Source organism: Diadema setosum, chromosome 5 (assembly GCF_964275005.1).
Source record: "Diadema setosum chromosome 5, eeDiaSeto1, whole genome shotgun sequence".
Lineage (NCBI taxonomy): Eukaryota > Metazoa > Echinodermata > Echinoidea > Diadematoida > Diadematidae > Diadema > Diadema setosum.
The window spans coordinates 2,859,533-2,883,787 of NC_092689.1; the positions used below are offsets into that span (position 1 = coordinate 2,859,533).

General features: G+C 41.4%; 1 protein-coding gene across 1 annotated transcript; it reads right to left on the bottom strand.

The window, feature by feature from the left end:
- Positions 1-618: 618 nt before the first annotated feature.
- On the bottom strand, positions 619-24,255 carry LOC140228423 (bone morphogenetic protein 2-like). Its single transcript, XM_072308642.1, has 5 exons — positions 23,724-24,255; positions 7,224-7,363; positions 3,853-3,970; positions 2,284-2,487; positions 619-1,166 (listed from the first exon to the last, which is right to left on the bottom strand). The coding sequence occupies exons 1-5, from the start codon at positions 24,253-24,255 to the stop codon at positions 619-621; spliced, it is 1,542 nt and encodes a 513-aa protein (XP_072164743.1).

Below are 24,255 nucleotides of genomic sequence, written 5' to 3' on the forward strand. Positions count from 1 at the left end.
GGTAAAAAAAAAAAAAAAAAAAAAAAAAAAAAAAAATCACATATCATGCCAATGTCTGCATGGCAAGGAATCTTGATACATCCGCATCCATCTTGGTATACATGTACCGCGTACCCGGACAATGCACTCCCGTTATAACGAACACGATTACCCGGTAGTATAATGAAACTCGTTGCAACAGAGCAAAATGAGAGAAAAGTTCATATCCTCTTTACATGAGGAACTGGTTGACCATTTTAATAATTTGTCGGGTCCACTCATCTTTTTTCCTGATTTGTTACATTTTTTCCTCTCAGATTCACCTTTGCCATTGGAAAGACATTTTAATGAAATGAAGGAAAACCAGAAAATCAGCCTAATTGACTCTATGATGTAAATATGTCAAGACTCTTTCCGGCGCTCGGCGGTTGGGTCCTCTACGTTACATTTTATTTTCTTCGCTCAAATGTACACACGTGCAAGAATAATCATTTTGGGTTTTTCATCCCTGTTCAATGAGAAATTTCGTCAGTTTGCAAGAGCCGATCCCATCAAGCGTGAGTTAGATGCGAGACAGCAGCATCGCGGAGATCACGTGGGATTCGCAAACTGGTATGTATCTAGGAGGGGCACCATCTTCTAGCTGCAACCACACGTTCCCACAATCATGTCTTCGATTGTTTTCAGCACTGCATTCTCCTCGTCATCAAAGTACAGGAAGCTGATTGGATGGAGCGTGGCGGGTACGCAACATGGTGGTGGCGTCGTGTTATCACCCGCCCCATCCACCATATTCATGATACTCTGGATCACCGCGTGGTTTGTGACAGGATACCCCTCCGGGAGGGGGAAAGGACATCTCCCCGTGCAGCGGTAGGCGTTGTATCTGACCGGCATGATGACCCTGTTCGACCAGCCGATCGCATCCATGTCTACGTGCATGTCTGCCCTCGAGCATTGGCTCTTCTTTTGGGTCGTCAACCCTGAGTGACCCGTCCGAGGTGTCGGGGACACCCACACCTCTTGTTGCTCCAGGGCCCGTTTCCGTCTCAAGATGACCTTGTCACTGGGAGCGAGATGGTATTGGATGGTGGACAGTGAAGGATGACTAGTGTCCCCAGTTGTCGGCGCTTCCCCGTCAAGCTTGTATCTGGCCAAGTCTTTCCTCGGCTCACGTTGAGTAGGACCTGGAAATGAGACGGACGAAGATTACTCAACTTAGATGGACAGTCTTCATATACGGTGCCACTGTGTATGTATGTATGTATGTATGTATGTATGTATGTATATATGAAGAGTTTGTTTGCAAAAACCAATAAGTCCATATTTGCCAAATGGAGATATTTGCGATTAAAGGTCAAGAAAAATAAAGAGAATAATAAGAAAATTTTTGCTTCTTTTGACCATAACTTCAAAAATATACCTTTTACGTAGTGCCCGATATATCATTTAAAAGGTATTATTTTGTACTTTATGACAAAGATCGTACTTCAAAATCTTCAAAAATGGACTTATCGGTTTTTGCAAACAAACCCTTCATATGTATGTATGTATGTGTGTGTGTGTCAGTTTGGGGGAGGGGGACTCCACCTCCCTCCCTAGGTATGTTGACATATTTATATGTAGGGCCTATTTTTGTATGTACTTATAGTGCATTTTCATGGTACACCTGTATGTGTTTTTGTGAAGGGGGCGTGGTTGACGGTTCTCAAACCTCACCCTCCAGTCTTTGTTCAGATGCTGTACATTCCTCATCTCAGAACAACGGACTTGCTCTACAAATAAAGATGTAATTAGTGATGCTCAACTAAATAAATGCCCCGATGACGAAGATCTCTGCAACATGATTAACATGATACACGTATAACTTATTCATTTTCAGAAACAATCTCCATTGGTGGCATAGGGCCTGTATGTGTCAAAGAAATATGTTCAAGACCATAGTAACTGTTGACCTCGCTATAAGAGAACGAACAAACAGCAGAAAGTCGTTAAAGTCAGATAATAAAGATGTTTCTTATTCTTGAATTCCATACAAACAATTACATTTAAATATTTCTGTGCACGAGAATGGAGACTTGTGAGGCCATGAGATACCATTACCTCATGTAATTTGCATGTCTGACTGCGACTGACCGCTATTTTCGTGGAAAATATGTGAAGCGTTACAATGAAATAGCTCCATTCTTTGTCCATTGTTGATAACACTGTCTCAATCGTTGTTGAATTTGCTTTAGTAAGTCAATCTTAAAACTGAGTATTTTCATATTGATTGATCTATTATTCGCTGCGACCTGAACCAACCTTCCTGTGCTGAGGCGATCTCGGGAGATTTCGTGAATCGCGAATCCTCGCTGAAAAGCACGAGGATCGGCTGTCGGCTGTCGTCCTGTCGCCCTCTTTTGACGAAACGCAGTAGAGTGTTGGGGAATGGTTGGCCCGAGAGTGACGTCACGGTTATATAGATGCCATGATTTGATGTGCTGTTTGCCAGCCAGTCTTGGACAGCTGAGGTAGAAATTTCACAAATTGGTAGACATTTAGAAAATAAACCTACTTAATATATTTATTTCCAGAAAAGTAATCGTATTTGGATTTAAGGGTCAGAGTCGTTCACACGTAGGTCAACAGAATAAAGGAAAAACATTTAAGCACATTGAAAGGGGATGGCTAGTAACTGATCAGTGGGAATCAGTGGGAACGCTGGAGGATGATTGTTCCAATCCTTGTGGGATTCATTTAAGAGTACATTATAATTATATCTATTGTTGTATAAAAATTATTTACTTCAGAATGGTCTCATATTCAAGTAATGTGCAGTTTAATGTTTCCAGGTTAGCGAGCCTGGTCAGTGACGGGGCATTAATCTGCACATTACTTGAATATGAGACCGTTCTGAAGCAAATAATTTTCACACAACAGTAGATATATAATGTACTCTTAAATGAATCCCACAAGGATTGGAACAATCATCCCTCAGCATTCCCACTGATCGGTTACTAGCCATCCCCTTTAAACACTAACAAGCAAACCAATATGAAGTTTTAATCCCCGTGTATATATGCTATCAGGACATGATACACTTTTTAAAGACACAACCTCAGTGTCATTGGAATTTAAAAAGCGACTTCTTCTGTCACGTGATCATCTGTGACTTTATCCATTCATCAGTGATAAAATTACTGTCACTATTTCAAGTAATTTGATGGAAATGAAAACCCCAAACAAGCAAACGTCGATCAAGGCCCGATGACACTGCCCAAAAGTCGCGTAAACGCATGAATCACGTAAGAAATTCGAGCCTTACGCGATAGATGCGCGATTTGCGCATTTCATGAGTTTGACGTTGAACCTTCGTATATTGTCCGCCTATGTGCGCCGGATCGCACGTTTTGAGCAGCTCAAAATTCGGCTTCGCGTAAAAGTTTACGCAGTGTTGCGCTGTTTTACGTAATTTTTGCGTAGCTTGCGTAGTTCTTGCGCGAACAATGCGCGAAATATGTGTGGAATATTAGTGATCATTCGCGAAAATGTTGCAGTTATCGCGTTCATGCGCGAATCATGCGCGATTCATACGCAGTTCATTAGTGAAAATGCGCAGATTATGCGTGGTTTTCCGTGGACCTCAGTCGTCGCGCACAACCACGAATTCGCCCTTTTTGGGGCCTTTGCGTGCTTATGCGCTGAAAGTGCATGGTTTGATAGTGATTTTTGCGTGATCTTTCCGTAGTTCTTGCGCAATTAATCAGTGATTTTCATCGCGTAAATCAGCGAAAATTCTCGACGGACAAGCACGCGAAAACCAAATTTCTTGCGTGATTCATGCGTTTACGCGACTTTTGGGCAGTGTGACGGCCGGGCCTTCAAACTTACCGTCTCTTATACTGAAAATCTCCCATCCAGTTCCACGAGCCGACATGAGTCGCAGTCCGATCAGTCTGGCTCCCTCTAGTGACGATGGATCCTTCGACATCAGTTGATACACATGCACCTGGAAATAGCGTTTGATTGGTATGACAGTGTATAACAAATGATGATAACTTGATCTGTTCTTGAGAGTAAGATAAAGAACATTCTATCATTTCACAGATATTTTTGTTTATAGGTTACCTCATATTTTTGAACACAGGTTACTTTTCGTATGACATTATTGACAGACGAACTTTAATTCACTGGTGTAAATGACCGACTTGCCAAAAGATCATAGCCATGTATGTACTGTGTATAGCTTGTTTATATGCATACATTTTGTTGACTATATTATGTATGTCAATATACTAATTTTACGTTTAAAAAATGCAATTTTCAAATAAGGATGTACCGCGAGTGCATGCATTATTCCATGAACTATTAGGCCTATACCGCATTTTATTTAGTTAAGAAGTAATGTCCTTTGCTTTCGAAATATCTGTACGACCCTTCGGGATAATGATGGTTTTTAAGACCTATATTCTGTTGAGTTCACTGAATGTTAGTAACTTTAATTTACAGAACTTTGGATCCAACAGAGCAGGAGGTCGTATAGACGTTCAACTCAAAATGTCCATGGATTATTGAAAGTGAAAGTTGTTTGCAAATTTCTTAATGACTTGATAATTTCTTCATGAAAAAGCATAAAAACCCCTAATTTTTCCATCTTTCAAGTCATTTTGATGGCACGCGTCGTCTTTATGTACCGCATTTTACTATATTATCATCATTATTTTGAAATTGCCTCCTGGTGACTTGAATACATAATTTCTGCCTGTGGTTATTCCAAATAAAAGGAAATGATCTTCACCGCTCAGTTTATATACTGAGCCTATGTTAAACTTGTCCCGAGGGACACATTTTTCAAGAAAAATACACAAAAGCACAAGAAAGTTGTGATCGAGAGACACCCAAATCTAGTATATCCCTTGATGTGAACCAGCACCATACTCTGTGTAGGAATAATGCTCTTCTAAACCAATTTTACTTTCGCAAAGTTTATTCCCCTTTATTGACGACACAGCAAATTTTCCACCGAGTCCTCCAATGGGTTGGAACTAAGAAATTCAAGTAGCCCCATCGTTCGAACTGTTTATCTTTTTCTTCAGCTAGCTCTCATATTCATGAAATAATGATTTTATGGATGTTGTCATGTAAAGATTACTCTAGAGAAGAAAGTTCGTGGATCTTTTCAGTGTTTCCATAAGTGAGTTATTTCTTTTCCTCCGGAGACCTAATGCTTTTTCAAAATTGTTGGGTGGAGGCAGTGTCTGTTACAAGCACTCCCACTGAATAGAATAATATTGATGGTTTAACGACGAGAATGACTGTTACTGCACCTTTTTGGCACTCGCTCTTACGCATGTTTGTAGAATTATGGCTCCCGTAGCAACTTGTCTGGAATCCGGCCAAAATTCACACATCTTCGGTTATGTATTGTTTCACACGTGATCGTGAAACTGTTCGAAATAATGTTCGAGTAATTAAACGCGTGGGGGACATCCAGGGATTTAAAAATGTCTGCTGAGGTTAGGGTATTCCTCTTTTTTGTGTGTCTGCAATGGGAGTTATTCAAAAGTGCAGGTTTCTGACTCCAGACGAGTTAGCTTGAAGGGGCACATAAAACTGTCACGGAAAAACTCAGTTATTATAGTTTCGTGCGGCGCTTTCATTCACTCTGACTGCCTCAATTTCCATGTTTCTACTCTTTCTCGGCCGACACGAACATTGAGAAGTGAAAGATTGTGTCTCTTCCAGTAGATGGTCCCTTCCTCATACTGTAATCTCTAGGCAATGAAAACCACCGACCTCATTGCCTGTTTCGAATAAGATCGACCAAAACAAGTGACTTTGCTAATGCGAATCAGGCGCATTTTACGCACGTTCACGAGCAACATCCTCGAAGAAAAAAGAAGACAGATTCTCTCGCTTTTTTTAAAGTAATTACTCTTGTCTCATTTGTGTCTTATTTTGCCAGATGTTTCAGGGTTGATTTGACGGGAGGAATATTTTGTCATTATTTCACTGTCTACGTGTCGAAATCCATGTACTACAACTCGACATAATTCATTTCCTTTGCTCTCGCAGTCTACACAGGTCCAGGCACTCGCCGCGGGTGCCCCGTAGGCCTACTACATGCATGTATAAGTATAATTCCTTGACGCTACATAAACTCGCCAATTTTACGTGACGCAAGTTTCCAGCCTTGGTCGTCTCGACGGGTGATGTAGCAAAGGAGACAACTGGAGGTTTTACGACTTTCCCTTATAGATAAACTTTATTGCAGCAAGGACTTACATCCTCTTCAAAAGAGCCTTCCAATTACCCTTCATGTTCACCCCGCAAAGACATCTGTTATTATGAGCATGCGCCAAATTTTGAACGCAGACCGCTGCCGGTTTAACAGGGATAATTAGTTTATTTTCCAACATTCTTCTTCAAGTGCATTATTAACTTAGATAATTACCAGTCGTCCTTAGATGAAAATCCCTTGGTAACACACGCAACGTTTCCACTCTCCAGGAGTGGAATACATGAGGTGTATGGAAAACAATTGAGTCCGTTTACTTTGACGTTTATACTTCCTTCTTACATCAAGATTTATAAATGCGGGTTCCAAGCTACAATATTATTTCACTAAGCTGGTTTTGGAATTCAAGGTATTTAATGATCATGGTGATTGCCAAGTATGACTGTGTTGCCCCCTCTCGAAAGCGCTGTCTATATTAACATCCCTATAAATATACGCTCCCCACATACGTTGAAGGTATATTCCAATATTGTTATCATACGCAAACTGGAGTATTGGATTATTTAAATAACGTGGATGTAATGTTGAGGGTTAATTAGTTGATACCAATACATATTGATTATTCATGCTTTACCAATATGAATATATACATAGTTTTAATTTCATTTCCGCTGTATTATTCCTACTAGCTCCCTCACATTGATTTAATCAAAGCTGCGAAAGGTTCTTACATTATGGTCTAATGGTTTTTTAATGGTGAGATTAAATCAATACATACAGCTCTGCCTATCATGTCGATGAATAATAAATGCTTTACTGAAATAAAACGCTACTTTATTGTACTACTGCATTTAAAGGAAACAGGAACGGGGTTAGTGGGCCAAGATATATTTGCAGTTGAGGCAAATGATATAAATAAATCTCACTCACCCCCCCCCCCCAAAAAAAAAGAAAAAAAAAAGAAAAAAGTGTGGCATTCGTGAGAGGAGTGATGTGCAGTCTCCAGGCAACGCGTTTAGCTTACCTGGAAGAAACTCGGCCGACGCCCAGTCATTGTCTTCCACCGAGGCTTCAAGCGAAACAGGTGTAACTCGGCTTGCAGCAAAACTTCAGTACTCTCCACCCTCGAAACGTCAAACTTGAACCACAGTCGGTGTTTACGTGCTGGAAAGAAAAGAATACACGACAGAGAGAGAAAATAATCAGTTATATCATGACTTGGGGAATAATAAAACGAAAAGAAGAGTAAAAAAAAATATCGATATTGCGAAAAAAAAGAAGGATGAATTGATTACCCCTTATATCGACTGACTGTCAACCATACCGGTTCCATTGATCCATGAGGTTCTACAGAGTGAACATCTAATCCATACGCAAGGAATCTGATAGTAAATTCATCAATCTCGTTACAGTCGGACAAATATATCGATGGCATATCTGACTTCAAGTTACAAGTCTTTTATTGTGCTTATTATAGTGAAACCTTTTCTGCCTTGTCTGTGTCCTTAGCATTACCTGAACACGACGTGGAATTTTCCATTCAATGTCGTTCGGAAACACAAAATTGCATTATGACTGAACTAAGAAGAATTATATTTTTGTCGTTCTCACCTTACAATGATGCAAAAAAGAATATACAGAATATGCGCCCCTGCGAACGTATAACGTTTGTCGGGCCGTCGGGACTGCTAATATAATATAACAACTGTTTGTGTGTGTGTGTGTTTTTTTTTTATATAGCTGTTAGAGACCTCATTACTGGTTTTCAGCCTCATGCGAATTTGTCTTGCCAACGCTACACTAACCTCTAAGTGATGACTTTGACAAAATGATATTCATACTCCATTGTATCAACTATTAGACGTACAATAAATATACTTACTTTGTTTGTACATCGTTTTAAGGAAGGAATTGTGGTGAACGCATTGAAAACAGAACACATTAAAGGGATCATATAGTTTTGGTTGAGACCTAATTTCAGGTTTCTAATATTTTTTGGTGAGATAATGAGAAACTTCTTATGAAATATGAAAGAACATGTAATTCTATGAGGAATTCAACGTTTATTTGAAGAAAATTGGTTTTGAAATGGCCGAGATATCCAAAAAAGAGCGATTATAATTAAGTGTGGGACCCACACTTTATTACGATTGCTTTGTTTTACTTTGTTTTTTGGATGTTTCAGTCATTCCAGATCCGATTTTCATCAAATAAATTTTGAATTCCTCTTAAAATGGTATGCACTGTACTATATCATAAGTATTTTCTTGGTATCTCGCAAAAAGTTTAAAGCCGAATTCTCATCTCCACCAATACTGTACCATCCCTTTAAGATATAAAAACCTCTTGGGTGCTAGTCGTTAATTTATCTGAAACTTAAGGATTTTAGGTCTATGAATCTCGCTTTGATGAAAGACATTTTTGCTGAAGACAATAATGTACACTGGAGGATGGATAACTGTGACATGCACACATGTCAGCTCAATTATTTTGTGGGAAATACCCCATGTGTATAGTAGTGTCCATTTCACATTTAAATGTATATCACTATATAGTACATCCCCATCTCCAGACCACAACAGGTGGCAGTCCTCAGGAGCTTGATGTAAGATAAATCCCCTGTCCAGGGACAAACATCTCAAAGGTCAGTTGGTCTTAACCCTTAGGGTAGGAGGCTAGCAGGAAATAGAGATATACATTGCTGGTCCAGACAGAGAGATGATTGGTTAAAAGTAATTTTCTTTTGTGTTCCTTTGAATAGGTTTTCAGACAATGAATAACATAAGTTATGTAAGAATGACCTTCTCTATGATTGGTCAAGAGTGAAGATACTATATAACTCTTTATTTCTTATTCCAGACAAGAGGTAACATAAGTTATGTAAGAAGGGGCAGTGGTGTGATTGGTCAGGAGTTATTTTCTATTTTATGTCTTTGTGTGGAATCGAGACAAAACAAAAGTTAGTAGCAGCAATGTGCTGACTTGACCAAGCTAGTATTCTTTTTGTTTCCCTTAATGTACCCTTCCCCTTTTGTAAATGGCTGACTTGTCCAAATAGGACTATTTTACTCTCCCTTTATTCATAGTGGTTTTTCATAGATCAGCAATTTTGTAGGGGACAAGAAATAGAAATATTGTCTTCAGTCTTCAGAAGATATCTAGACGTCGCTAAGTGCAGACCTAAGAGCTGCTAGGCACCTCTGTGTGATAACTCTTCTCGCAATAATGTCCATGTCGAAAGAACTCTCTCAATAAATCCTGCAGGAATGGGCACCTAAAATCATGAATGGATTTTGCGTGTACTTTATTCTCTGTGCCTATGGGCTTAATGGTGAGAGCGTTTTGGAGTGGCATCTCTTTGTACTGCGACGAAACAAGTTAACTCGAACAGAGCTATAGTTTTCGTCACATCTTGGTGGCAGCAAGTGGGATCTGGAAGCCAAGCGCACCAGTCCATCAAATCAAGTCTGTTAACTTCGAGACGTAGGCTGTGGAGATTTCGACGGAGCCAGCTATAAACTGTACAGTGCTCAGTTCTTCGGTATTGCATCTGGAGCAGTTTGCTGGCTGGAGAAAATAAATTTAATTCTCCAGTCTTCGGTTTGGGAGCAGTTTCAACTTGAACTGATCCATAGAAAGACGCTGTCCCGGAAGCAGTTTCAAGCAAAAAGGGGCAGTTCAAGTTGATCCACAAGTCTACAAAATACTCATATTTAAAGCTGAGTGGAACAATTCATACTGATCCACTGGAGCACGCAATTTTCGTCTGGAGACGAGTGAATTGTTGGTGTACACATCCGGATGCCTGTGGCAGCAGTTCCATTGGAGGGGAGCAGATTCATAATCCAGGAGGATTTGGATGCTTCATTTTGCTGGATCTGGAGCAGATCGACGGACGGCAGGAGCTGTGGAGCTGACTGGCTGCGAGAGGCAGGAGGAGCATTTGACGAACACCAAAAGGAGCTAAGTGAAAGTAGAACTGGAATTGCAAGGGTGTGGCTCAATTTACATTTATTTCATGAACGCTAAAGTAAAATATGATAATTGAGGTGTGTGGCTTAATCTCAGTGCAGGCTAATCACAATACAAATTATCCTAATATCCTTAAGCGTTAGATACATGGGATTATAGTATTTTATGAGCTAAGGTAATTCTATGACTTTAGAGTATTTTGAATTATTGGTCACATTTGTCTTTTGTTAAGGTTATCGCATACATTTACTAGTGAAGTATATTAAGTATGAGTGACTTGCGACAAATGAGGGTGGCCGAGTTGAGGGAGAAGTGTGATGAGTTGGGCTTGTCCCATGACGGGCTTAGTAAGGCAGAATTGATTGAAATGCTACAGCCTCATGTAAATTCAGCAGGGGCGGGGTCTGAGACAGGATCTAGCAATGCTCCCCAAACTGAAGGTAATGTAGAGCTCGAAATGATGCGTCTGCGCGTTGAGAGCGAAAGGATGCAGCATGAACTACGTCTGGCAGAAATTCAGGCTGAGACTAGGCGCGTAGAGTTAGAGAAGGAAGAAAATATTGAAAAAGCTCGTATACAGCTGGAAAGGGAGGTGCGATTAGCGCAAAATGCTGCGCAGAGGCAGGGGCCAGCGACCCATCATAGGCCAGATAATTTGAAAGAATTGCTGCTCAGACTCAAAGAAGGAGATGATGTAGATGCGTTTCTGCGCACTTTTGAAAAAGTTGCGAAACTTCACGGTTGGGAAAAGGAGTTGTGGGCAGGAAGACTAGCACCCCTACTCACAGGGAAAGCACGCGAAGCTTATTCTAGACTAGACGATGATGTGTGTGGCAACTACGATGTGATCAAAAAAAGCAATTCTGCTTAAATATGAGCTAACGCCAGATGCCTACAGGCAAAAATTTCGGAGAATGAATAAACGCGGGGATGAAAGCTACGTAGAGTATGGAACGAGGATGCGCGATGCATTTGATAGGTGGGGAGAGGGAGTAGGAGCAAAGGGGAACGTGAGGAAACTTGAGGACATGATCCTACAAGAAAACCTGCTGGATCACGTTCCTCCTGATTTGAAGCTGTGGTTACTCGATAACCATGCAGCTGATTTTGGGCAATTGATTAGTCTAGCCGACGAGTATACCACTACCAGGAGGAGCCTAAACCATACCTATAAGGGCCCTAGGACTGATAGAGGGAACAGCAATAACCTCCCATCAGGCCAGGCTGGGAAGGAAAAACCAAAGGGGCAAGTTCAAAACTCCCAGAACAATAGAAAGGATCGGGAAGCAGTAAAGTGTTACAAATGTGGTAAGCCAGGCCACATCGCCCCTAACTGCCCTAATAAGCAGGGGGGAGGGCCCTCTGATAAGGGGAGTGGCGTAGCTAAGGGCTATTTATGTCGGGCAGATCAAGTGGACCCTAAACATAAGCCATACATGAGCGAGGCTGATGTGAATGGGAAGAAAATACAGTTGTTACGGGATACGGGTGCGACCCAAACATTAGTGAGGCCAGAATATGTACATGCTAATGCCTACACAGGGCAGAGTGTGAGGATAGGGGGTGTGACAGGGAATGAGGTTGATGTCCCATTAGCCCTCATACATCTTGTGAGTGAGCCATACTCCATCTCGGGATACGTTGTGGTAGGAGTAATTGACACTCTCTCTGTAGACATGATACTAGGCAATGAGCTTTTGAATGATAGATTGCAAGAATTGCAACTGCAGGACCCTGTTATGGTTGTCACAAGGGGGCAGCAAGCCAAGATGGCTGAACAGGAAACAGGGAAGAATGAGGGAGGAAGACCCCAAAATGACAAAGACGTAGGTAGTGATAGGTGTGCTACTCCAAGCCTACTGATGCTCTCAAAATCTGAGCTAGGAAAGGACCAAAGGGAGGATGGGACTCTAAAATTGGTTCGGGAAAAGGCCCTCCCCTCTGACACAGATGCAGGGGACGAGTGCTATTTCTACTGGGAGGGGGGAATCCTCTTCCGGCACTGGAGGAAAAAGGGGGCAACCCAGGGGCAGGAGTTTCGGCAAGTAGTAGTTCCAAAACAGTACCGGCGGGAGCTGCTGGGGATGGCCCATGACAATCTCATGGCGGGGCACCTGGGCGTCGAAAAGACAAAAGATAGGATCCTCCGGAATTACTACTGGCCAGGGCTTTTTAGAGACGTTTCAGAGTATATTCGAACATGTGAGCCCTGCCAGAAGACTAGTAGCAAGAGGGGTGGTAAAGTGCCCATGGTTCAGGTGCCCATCATAGGTGAGCCATTCCAACGAATTGCTCTAGATATAGTGGGGCCCCTGCCCAAATCAAAGAAGGGCAACATGTACATTCTAGTCATTTGTGACTACTCGACGAGGTACCCAGAAGCAATCCCCCTTCGTTCCACCAATGCTGACAAGATTGCTGATGAGCTCATCAAGCTTTTCTCTCGGGTGGGGGTACCACAAGAAATTCTCACCGACCAAGGTTCCAATTTCATGTCAAAACTGATGGTTCAAGTGTGCGAGAGCTTAGGAATCAGGAAGATAAGGACGAGCCCCTATCACCCCCAAAGTAACGGGCTAGTAGAACGATTCAATTCCACACTGAAAGGGATGTTAAAGCCGTACATGGATGAGGGAAAATGCAATTGGGATGAGCATCTTCCTTATGTACTGTTCGCATACCGGGAGGTTCCCCAAGAGTCCACGGGTTTCTCCCCATTTGAACTTCTGTATGGTCATCGTGTGAGGGGGCCCCTAGACGTGTTAAAGGAGACACTGACAGGCGAAATCACTGAGGGAGAGGGAATCCTGTCATATGTAATGAACATGAGGACTAGATTGGCAGAGAACCTAGAGCTAGCACACAAGAATTTGTCGGCAGCGCAGATGCGCCAAAAACTGTGGTATGACAAAGGAGCGCGTGCTCGCACGCTAGAGGTGGGGGATGAGGTGTTGGTTCTTCTCCCAACTTCAAGCAGCAAATTGTTGGCAAAGTGGCAAGGCCCATACAGAATAGTGCAAAAAGTGAGTGATGTAGACTATGTAGTAGAGGTAGGAGAAAGAAAACGACACCAGGTCTTTCACATAAACATGCTGAAGAAGTGGAATGCAAGGCAGGGGGTTGTAATGTACACACAGCCCAGGATAGTAGAGGAGGAAACTGATCCAAGTATACCTGTTGCCCCACTAATTAGTCCAGGCGCAGATAGTGAAAGTGAAGTAGAGATTTCTAACCGCTTGAGCGAAGAACAGGCCAATGACGTGAGAGCAATCACTTCTGAGTTTAGGGAGACCCTAAGCAGTATCCCCGGTAGGACAAACATCTTGCAACATGAGGTTGAAACTACTTCTGAAAGGCCGGTCCGCCAGCGCGCATACCGTTTACCTCATAGTGTCAAGGAAACAGTGAAAAGAGAGTTGGATGAGATGTTGAAGATGGGGATAATTCAAGAGTCTGCATCACCATATGCATCCCCAATCGTACTAGTGACGAAAAAGGATCAATCCATGCGACTGTGCGTAGACTACAGAAAGTTGAATGAAATCACGGTCTTTGATAGCTATCCAATACCCAACATCGAGGAACTTATAGACAGGCTAGGCAATGCCAAGTATGTATCCACCCTTGACCTCACAAAAGGGTACTATCAAGTCGAATTGACGGAGGCAGCGCGCAAGAAATCTGCATGCATTACGCCCTTTGGGCTATATGAGTTCACAGTGATGCCTTTTGGAATGAAGGGGGCGCCTGCGACATTCCAACGGCTGGTAGACAAAGTTTTGCGTGGCGCACAGGCCTATGCAGCAGCGTACATTGATGACATAGTCGTCTTTAGTGAGACATGGGAGGAGCATGTAGAACACTTGAAGGATGTGCTAGGGAGGTTGAGAGAGGCAGGCTTGACAGCCAAGCCAGCCAAGTGCAAGTTCGGCGAGAGGGAGGTATTGTACTTGGGTTTTGTGATTGGAGGGGGGAAGGTGAAGCCTGAACCTGCGAAGATTGAGGCTGTAGTATCATATCCTAGGCCAGTCACAAAAACAGACGTTAGAGCCTTCCTGGGACTAACAGGATACTATCGGAAATTCATCCCGGAGTACAGTGAAATAGCCTCCCCACTCACTGACCTTACGAGGAAATCAGAGCCAAAATTGGTGAGATGGAACCCAAAATGTGAGGCAGCCTTCCAAACACTCAAAAGTTCACTGACCTCTGCCCCAGTTTTGAGGAGCCCAAACTACTCCGCTCCCTTCATTGTGCAGGTAGATGCTAGTGATAGGGGCATAGGGGCTGTGCTCGGCCAGACAGATGAGGAGGGGGTTGATCACCCGGTCGCATTCATTAGTCGCAAGTTGCTCCCCCGCGAAGTGAACTACCCCATCATTGAGAAAGAGTGCCTAGCCATAATTTGGAGTGTCGAGAAATTTCATCCATATTTGTTTGGGCAGTCATTTGTCATTCAGACAGACCATAACCCCCTGAGCTGGCTAAAACAGCTCAAAACCAAAAATGCTCGACTTATGCGATGGAGCCTGGCACTGCAGTCTTACCCGATGGTGGTGGAACACCGCAGTGGAAGAATGAACGGCAATGCAGATGCATTGTCCCGCATCTAGGAATAATACCATCATAGTATGATATAATGCCAGGGCTTATACACATGCTGTGGGTATTATAAGGATCAATGAGTGAATTCTGAAAGAATGTTCTTATCTGAAGAATTAAGTGTGTGTCTTAACGTTGTATACATGTAAAGTACATTCCGATTTCCTTTGGTAGGAATTAAAGTCGCAGTTCAGGATAATTTATGTTGTATGTTATACCTGTAGTGGTATATAGAATAGTAGAACTGTGATTCTGCCCACACCAGTATGAAAAGTGTTAGGATAAAATAATCGCATAGCCACTCACTTGCCTATACGAGTTTGGAGTTTCAATTCGACTGAACAGTAAACTGATGAACTTTATCATTGGATGAGCTGAGAACAACACGAAGGAAAGACACTGAGGACTTCATTATTGAGGACAATGATGAACACGAGAACACTGACGCATTCATACACCGTGCTATTGATCATTGATGCCAGAATGTAATTATCTGTGGTCATCTTGAATCTTTTGATACTGCATGACTTGTACATAATATGCAACAGCCTTAAATGTATGCACATGGCATAGTGATGCCAGAATACTTATTGTTAGTAAGCTAACAAAAATCAAAGTACTCAGATAAAGGGCACATGACTTGTATGTAAAACATTAGAGAAATTATGATGATGAAAAGAAGGATGTTTGCAGAGCAAGGAGGTGAACTCAACCTTAATCTTTTTTTGAAAAAAAAAAAGAGAGAAAGAAAGACAAGTTTACAATCTGCAAGTAATTTCCACGATCCATGTTCAAATTTGTCTAAAGTAAATGTACAGTTGTTCTGAGTTATTATATGTTTTGATTGTTTACATGTGAGCTGTTGAGCTAGAATTGCACAGTATAGACTATTTAGTCTCGTAAGTTTAATAACCAGTCTGGTTAAACAGTGTAAACGCTATAAATTTTGTCTACATGTAAACTATGTTCATAATGAGGTTTGAGAACCTTCATTCTAAACTTGTATAGTTTCCATCTTAGAAGGTTGGGGATGTCTGTGACATGCACACATGTCAGCTCAATTATTTTGTGGGAAATACCCCATGTGTATAGTAGTGTCCATTTCACATTTAAATGTATATCACTATATAGTACATCCCCATCTCCAGACCACAACAGGTGGCAGTCCTCAGGAGCTTGATGTAAGATAAATCCCCTGTCCAGGGACAAACATCTCAAAGGTCAGTTGGTCTTAACCCTTAGGGTAGGAGGCTAGCAGGAAATAGAGATATACATTGCTGGTCCAGACAGAGAGATGATTGGTTAAAAGTAATTTTCTTTTGTGTTCCTTTGAATAGGTTTTCAGACAATGAATAACATAAGTTATGTAAGAATGACCTTCTCTATGATTGGTCAAGAGTGAAGATACTATATAACTCTTTATTTCTTATTCCAGACAAGAGGTAACATAAGTTATGTAAGAAGGGGCAGTGGTGTGATTGGTCAGGAGTTATTTTCTATTTTATGTCTTTGTGTGGAATCGAGACAAAACAAAAGTTAGTAGCAGCAATGTGCTGACTTGACCAAGCTAGTATTCTTTTTGTTTCCCTTAATGTACCCTTCCCCTTTTGTAAATGGCTGACTTGTCCAAATAGGACTATTTTACTCTCCCTTTATTCATAGTGGTTTTTCATAGATCAGCAATTTTGTAGGGGACAAGAAATAGAAATATTGTCTTCAGTCTTCAGAAGATATCTAGACGTCGCTAAGTGCAGACCTAAGAGCTGCTAGGCACCTCTGTGTGATAACTCTTCTCGCAATAATGTCCATGTCGAAAGAACTCTCTCAATAAATCCTGCAGGAATGGGCACCTAAAATCATGAATGGATTTTGCGTGTACTTTATTCTCTGTGCCTATGGGCTTAATGGTGAGAGCGTTTTGGAGTGGCATCTCTTTGTACTGCGACGAAACAAGTTAACTCGAACAGAGCTATAGTTTTCGTCACAATAACATCTTAATGTTTCTTCATTGTTACCGTATCGTGTGTGATCACCCGCGAGGATACCAAGAAAGAAAAAAAAAAAAAAAAGAGAGAGAAAAAAAAATGTGAACCGTGTTATTTTGAAGTTCGGCCAACCATGGTAAGATATAGTGTGCAGTTATAAACAATTTACGATGAAGTCAAGCGCAACATTTCACATACTTGTCACTATTGTTTAAATTCCCATATCCACGCACCACAAACCTCGGTTGATGAGCATGAACATCCTTCTTCACACATTCCTGGAAAATGACTGTCCAGCAACTTGCAATTAAGACACAGGTACAGACAAACCGACAAACACACGCACACACATAGTATGTAGGATATATATATTTAAAAATATATGTATAAAAGTATACTAGTATATATACATTCATGTATATTATGTACAAGTATAATATTTTTGATGATTAAAAAAAAAACATTTTGTAAAAATGGGGCCAATTTATGTTAGTGAAGGATTTATTTAATCTCGATCTAGCGAGTCGACTCTTAAGCGTTTTAGATTGTGTGTGTGTGTGTGTGCGTGTGTGTGTGTTAATCGGCTATCGGGATTATTCTGGTTACTATTAATGCGGATATACATTAAGAAAATGTTCACACCTAATAACACAGACATAAACCAGTGACAACCATTTTGTTAAAGTCTCGGTCAGCACATTTTGTACCCTCTTGTAAGTGGTACGTGTTTATTGTTTTTACTTTTTAATTTTTTGTTTTCTTTTGTATTTGTATTTGTTTTGTTGTTGTTGTTTGTTTGTTTGTTTGTTTGCTTGCTTGCTTGCTTGTTTCAATAATGAACATGTAGACTTAAACTATACTCACCACCATCACAGAAAAAGGAGGAGAAGGGGTGTAAAAAAAAGGGGGAGGGATGAGGCTCGGGTTCGGAAGAGACAATAGGGTTTGATTTTAAACAAAAGGAACAACGATCAATATATTTGCATGGACGAAACACTATAATTATGATCAATACTTTGAATACGTATGTTCGAAAGTGCACGTAATGAGTGGTGTGTGTGACTCACTAGAAATAAAGATTTAGGACACTCAAGGGAGCATTTCTGACAGGGTTTTGTCTCTCATTTCCCCTAATATACACACAAACATGACCAACTGTCTATCTGCCCACGCAAACGCTCAAATGCCTCAATGGCTTGAGATAAAAATACATTTTGGCAATGATCTGAGATTTGAGGAACACATGTCTCTACAGAGACAATAATTAACAGCCGGTGGCGTAGTTTCAGGGACCGGATAGCGCGGCGAGCCGAGAATCCTGGCCACCCCACCACGGCTGTTCGCTGTCGTGAGGGTGTCGGCCTACCTAATTAGGGGTAGGCCCTTGATAGAAAATTTTCCTAGGGCAGTTGTTCCTCACTGTATTTCTCCGGATAGACCTTTCTTTGCAATGTCGATTCTGATATGCGTATTATTAATAGTGATCGGCAAATATCGAATTGAACACAAGTGAGTTGAATTCAATGTCGCTGGGAAAGAATTACATTTCAAACAAAACTAGATGATCCTCTGATTAGCTTGACTCTAGGCCTACTTATTTCTTGCATGCCCGAAGCAAGGCTTTCCACAGCAATATGCAAAGTACTGTATTATGTGCATACATTTTCGGGCTACTGTGAGCAGTAACTCGACGTAGTGACAACGGAGAAGGGATATAGAGGTGTTTGAACAAGTAAACAAGTCTTCTCCCAAATTATAAAAAATAATAACAATAATCTGTGTATCACTCTGCAAATGCGCTCTCGAGCATACGTTTGATTCGGTCTATATATATATATATATATATATAGATATATATGTTTCATTATTTCATAGACATCATGACGAGGTATCACGAAAAATATGATTTCCAAGTATAACTGGGAAGTGGGAAGAGAGCTTTTCGCCTCCTTGACCTTGAGTACTAGTATACCAATATTCCTTGACACTAAAAAAGACGATAATCTTCAGCTTCCCGTCGGCTCGGAAACTTTCCAAAAGATGTAACATTGGAAACTGGAGCGAAAGTAATGCACAAAAACTGAAATGTAAGATACAACCACAAGGTATGCAGTTAGCAACGATGTATAGGTACAAATTTAAAGGACAAATTCACACCATGCTGAAGTTGAAACCGAAGCAAAAAAACAAACAAACAAACTAGAGCTGTTGAGTTTTTGTCAAAATCTACCCACCCACCCCCCTCCAAAAAAAAAAACAATAACAACAAACAAACAAACACAAAAATGTTAACAGAAAAAAAAACAGGAGTTTAATAAAGTCGCATTTTTTAACGGAAATAATGATACGGCTATAACAACATCTGTAAACTAGTTTGAGGTGATGATGTCATTGCCTGACAAGTCTCTCATTGGCTGAATTTCTGGGTGCACGTCACGAGACCGACACCCACGAGTCATACATCCCATGAGTCACACAGCTCACGAGTTATACAGCCCACGAGTCATACAGCTCATGTGTTCGACACTACGCAAACAAGGCCCACGAGACTGACACATTAATTTGTAATGTCGAATTCGTGAACGGTTTTTACCTAATGTTGAACTCATGGACTCCAGATATGACTCGTGGGCTGTATGACTCGTGGGTATCGGTCCCGTGGGATGATCCCATTTTTCCCCTCTTTGACACGTATACAGTGTGTTACAATATTCCAGAAATCAAAGCATCTTGGGGAAAAGGTCGTATAAAGTTTGAAGAATTGTGCGTAGATGACATCATCACTTGAGTCAATTAACAAATGAGTTTGTGACCGATATCAACAATCGTTGGAAACAAGCTCTGAAATTAGTCTGCAGCCACGTGTCACTTTGTTTTGAAGCAACAAAACAGTATGAGTAAGCATTTCTGAGAAAAAAAAGTTTTCTTTCTCCAAATGGTCAGTCTCCATCGAGGTCTGTTTTGGACAAAACATCGGCGGGCTGGGGCAGAGGGAGGAGCTGTTGGCGCCAAATGGACACTGCAGGCTCCAGCCACTTTTTCTTTTTATTTCTTAAACCATAAGTTGATTCGGGAGGGGCCCCTCAGCGTGTAATAGAGCTGATGATGTCGACACAGAAGCGACAGAGTGCATCCCAGGCGCCAGTGAAGTCACAAAGGCCTGCGTGATCTCAAATCTAATGATGCTAAATATTGGGATGGGGTGGGGGAAGGGGGCGGGGGTCCAGGAAAATTATTTCGCATAGTCATGTACTGCAGAGACCCTGGCACTGAGCAATTTCATTTTTATTCGGTCATTTTTGTTTTTCGGTTCGTGTTATGCATCACTCTAAGGGCGTAAGATGAAGTTAAAAAAAAACCAACAACAACAATAAACGATTTCATTTCACTTTTTTTTTTTATACTGTGGACTAATCAGATCAGACTGGGGGAAGACAAAAATATCAACTGATTTTATAATGAAATTTGGACTTCTCTACAATAGGTCTGCACTCTGATGGTGAATGATGATTGATTGTGAAAACATCAAATACTCAATGATTATGTCAAAACGTTCGAGAGTACGTGTGACCATTCAAAGTGTATTTTCAGGAATATTCTGCAAATGAAAAAAAAAATGTGTGATCTTGACTGCACCATTATACTGCTATGTAAGGCATCACTGACATAGAATTGCATGACGGCCAATTACTATGAACTTGAAATGAAAACAATCTACAATAATGAATAACAGACCATTGCCACATTAGTGCATTGGGATCACTGATTTTCTGCGCATTCTCTTTCGACAATACGTCACGTGGTGTCATGTCAACCAATCACTAATCGTGCTTGATAAGTCGGCTATTCCCACTGATCTCTAATAGTTACATACAGATCACTGACTATTCCCCTATGAAAGCTTTCATGTGACAAAATTTAAGGCATTGGTTGTTGATAGTTCGTACCGTCCTTCCTCGATGTGTTTTATGCCTTTTCAAGCCGACAGTCTTGAGAAACCGTTTACAGTCACGACCACAAAATTGTTCCCTATTGGTTCACTTGTGTAATATCAATAAAGGCGCATGTGTCATTTTCACTCAAAGTAGGAATGAATGTCGTGAAGAGTCTCGAAAGAAAAAACAAAATGGGTGGCATTAACTCTTACTTGTACGTGATCTGCTTGCCTGACTTGAGAAAGGAGCGAGTGCAACGATCTCCTGATATTTACGGTGTGTGTGTGTGCTGTTTTGTCAATTGTTGATGTGGGTGTTAAAAGGCGGCTATTATAATTGCGTCTTGAATTTCCGTACTTAACAAACACAATGTACATGCGCACTTCTGAGGAAATTCCACAAAGCCATTGTATCATAATCACTTTCGTTCTTATAGTTTTGTTTGGTTTTCGATGCTCGTCATCAATCTCCTCCTCTTTCAATATAATCAACCGTTTCAGTCATTTTTTTTTTTCATATTCAGTGCTCCCTGAAGTGTTTTTCTTGCTCTGGAAGAAGGTCACAGATTAAATTCATTTATATATCTTTTTTCGTTCATTAGATGGATTAATTATGTCAAAATGGGCCTGTCGTGTTATGAAGCATACGATCATCATAGTGCCCAGTATACTGATCTCTGCACCCTTTCTACGCTGCCTGCCATTTTTAGATAGTTTCAAATTCCTTTTGTAGTTCATTCATTATTTGTGTTCCTTCAGTCCTGGAATAGCTATTTGCGATCGTCCATTGATGAAACAATGTGCGATGTACTGGGAAGTATACCCCCATCCAAGAAGACACTCTGATATAAACACTTCCTTGTAACGCAGGCAAACGTTGATAGGTCTTCTGGCAAACCCAGTGAAATAGCTCTTATGCCACCAGTCTTCGGAACAGATGGTTTGGGATGCCTTCCCCCGTCTCCCATCTTTTAAGCTAAAACACATGTCAGTTGAGAATGCCATGCCTTACACTCAGAAGACAGAGCGCAGTTCTTTCCGTCGTAATAATCGATACGCTTATATTGGACGTGAATAACCATTCTAGCTAACCGAAGCGCACTGATATGATCATGTAAATACTGTGCTTGCCTGATTCGATTTCTCTAAGCAGCTGTGGTGTTTCGGATAAATGAATCATGATGTGTTTTCTCCTTAAAAAAAAAAGACATAATTAGGCAACATGTATTTCTTTCTGACAATTTTATGAGCCAGTAATGAAACCCTAACACGCGTTTCCTTCTCCAAAACGCACGGCATCGGGTATACTAACACACAGCGGGATAGAGTCTGAATAGTATCATATTGATGCCAACATAACAATGTTTCACGTTTGCACAAGAACACTTAAGGTATTATGAACAGTCAATAAAAGGCAGTCGATCCTGTTCATCAGAAATCGATACTAAGGAGTCGCGTCATGTATCTCCAGGGCAGTGCAATGTTTTCTGTGTAGGCCGTGAGCACGGCAAGGGCGCGTCAATCGGAGAGAAAGGCGCGGTCAATCTAAACACTACCGATTGATCTGTTTGGTCAAATTCCCCGATTAATTAAACGTGAGCGACTGAAGTTACTGGGAGAAGCTGCTGCTTGGACCAATGAGTATAGGGTGGATGTTCGGTCCTCCTACAGAGTGGTGCGAGCGAGTAGGTGTACTCGATGTGATGATCTTTGTCTGTTTCCACGGGACTGTTATCATGGAGATATTGATTATGGAATCCACGTGTCAACAAGTACGTCATTACCCTAATGGGTAGGCGTAATGAAGGCGAGGTGATGGTCAAGCGAACTATAACCAGGACATGGGATGGCGGATGATATAATAACGCAATAGTTACAAACTGTTTTCACTTCTCTGTCGATGTTGTTTGACCCTATTAAGGAAGTACGGGTTCCCTCTAAGTTTGCCTATTTTCAACTAATTTTACCGTCTCGTCAAAGTGATTATACTGTAATACAGGCAGAGATTACTTAGTATTACTTTTAGGTTTTACCCATAGGCAACAGGGCTGTTGTTGTTGTTGTTGTTGTTGTTGTTGTTGTTGTTGTTGTTGCTGTTGTTGTTGTTGTTGTTGTTTTTAATGCACGATTACGTAGTCGTCTCCTACGTCATACATCAGAGCACCGTTTCATGAAAGTTGTCAGCCCTGGCACGTTGTCAGTCTCTGACAATCACCATAGTAATAGTCAGCAACCAGAGCTTCTCAGCCAATCAAAACCAAGGATTTTACTGATATTGTCCGAGCCTGACAATTTGTCAGAGCGGAACACTTTCATGAAGCGGTGCCCTGATTAATCGAGATAAAGATAATGTCAACATCATTTGATGATGTGGCAACGATCGAAGCTCCTTCATCAGATGACAGATCAGTTGAGAGTGAACTTCTCAAAAGCACTTTTCAAATTTCAGATCGAAGAAAGAACATTCATTTTCTTCCACGTTCATGTGACCGCGCCTTTTCAAATATCACACTAAGGTCTTTATATAAGGAAAGCCACCTCTAATTAGACCGAACCGAAAACCCAGAATGGATGGACTGTTCGAGGACAGAGAGTTGCCCAATCAATGTCTTATGAGGTTCAAGAGTTAATATGATTGATATTTCTATCATGCCTGTTGTGATAACAGTGTCTGTTACAGTATTCGAGGAAACTTATCTTTTTCTAAATTTAAAGAGAACAAGTTGGGTTTGAAGTTTGAATAACGCCAGAACGAATAATGTCTGACAAGCGCATATTATTCGAGTTCTTTCCATTTGCATGATTTTGCTTCTCTGTATATCAATATCTTTATTCTGTATAGGTTACTGTAGGCCTGTTATGATTTTCATGTTGAACGTTTGTAACTCTGTATCAGTTATTGACCGTTTGAGACCTGTCGACTTCGACCGGCCTTTGCGTGTATGTGTGTTGTTTTTTGGTTGTTTTTTATGTTAGAGTAACAAACTGAATTCAATTATACGTACGCATGAGAGATTTTCCAGGGACTCACCTCTATCCGATAGAGCTCTGACCGTGTTAGCATTGAATGGACTCCGACCAAACATTCGGCCCGAATCAGCATCCGCCACCGAGTTGTACAGGTTGATCATAAATGGAGGAGGGATGCGACTCTCCGTCCCGCCGGCCGAGGACGAGGACGCGTTCGTCGGTCCTAGAAAGTCGAGGATATTGAGAAGGCCGAGCGCCTTGGAGGGCATCGACTCCCTCCGGGACGTCCTCCCCATCTCTAGAAATGGTGTCTGTCTCCACGTGTGCGAGCTGGAGAAAGACTGCGACGGAGAAGAGTTGGGCGTTGCCCCTGAGTCCAGTGATGACGATGATGACGACGATCGTAGTGATGACGGTAACAAGGGATTAGTGGGGGCGATCGGGTAGAGATGTTGGCCCTGATTATGTTCATCAACAGCATCAGGTAATCTGTGCTGAGTTTGAGATTCGAAAGGATAGATAGGGTACGCACGAACAACTGTTAATACAAGACACAACACAACGTCGGCTGCAAATCCAGCTAGTCTAGCCAT

Excerpts from the sequence above, each read along its gene's own strand:
- LOC140228423 (XM_072308642.1), bottom strand. The coding sequence starts at position 24,255 with ATGGCTAGACTAGCTGGATTTGCAGCCGACGTTGTGTTGTGTCTTGTA. Across the intron at positions 3,971-7,223 it reads GTCGGCCGAGTTTCTTCCAG|GTGCATGTGTATCAACTGAT; the intron begins GTAAGCTAAACG and ends CGCTATTTCCAG. Across the intron at positions 2,488-3,852 it reads GATTTTCAGTATAAGAGACG|CTGTCCAAGACTGGCTGGCA; the intron begins GTAAGTTTGAAG and ends TTTCTACCTCAG.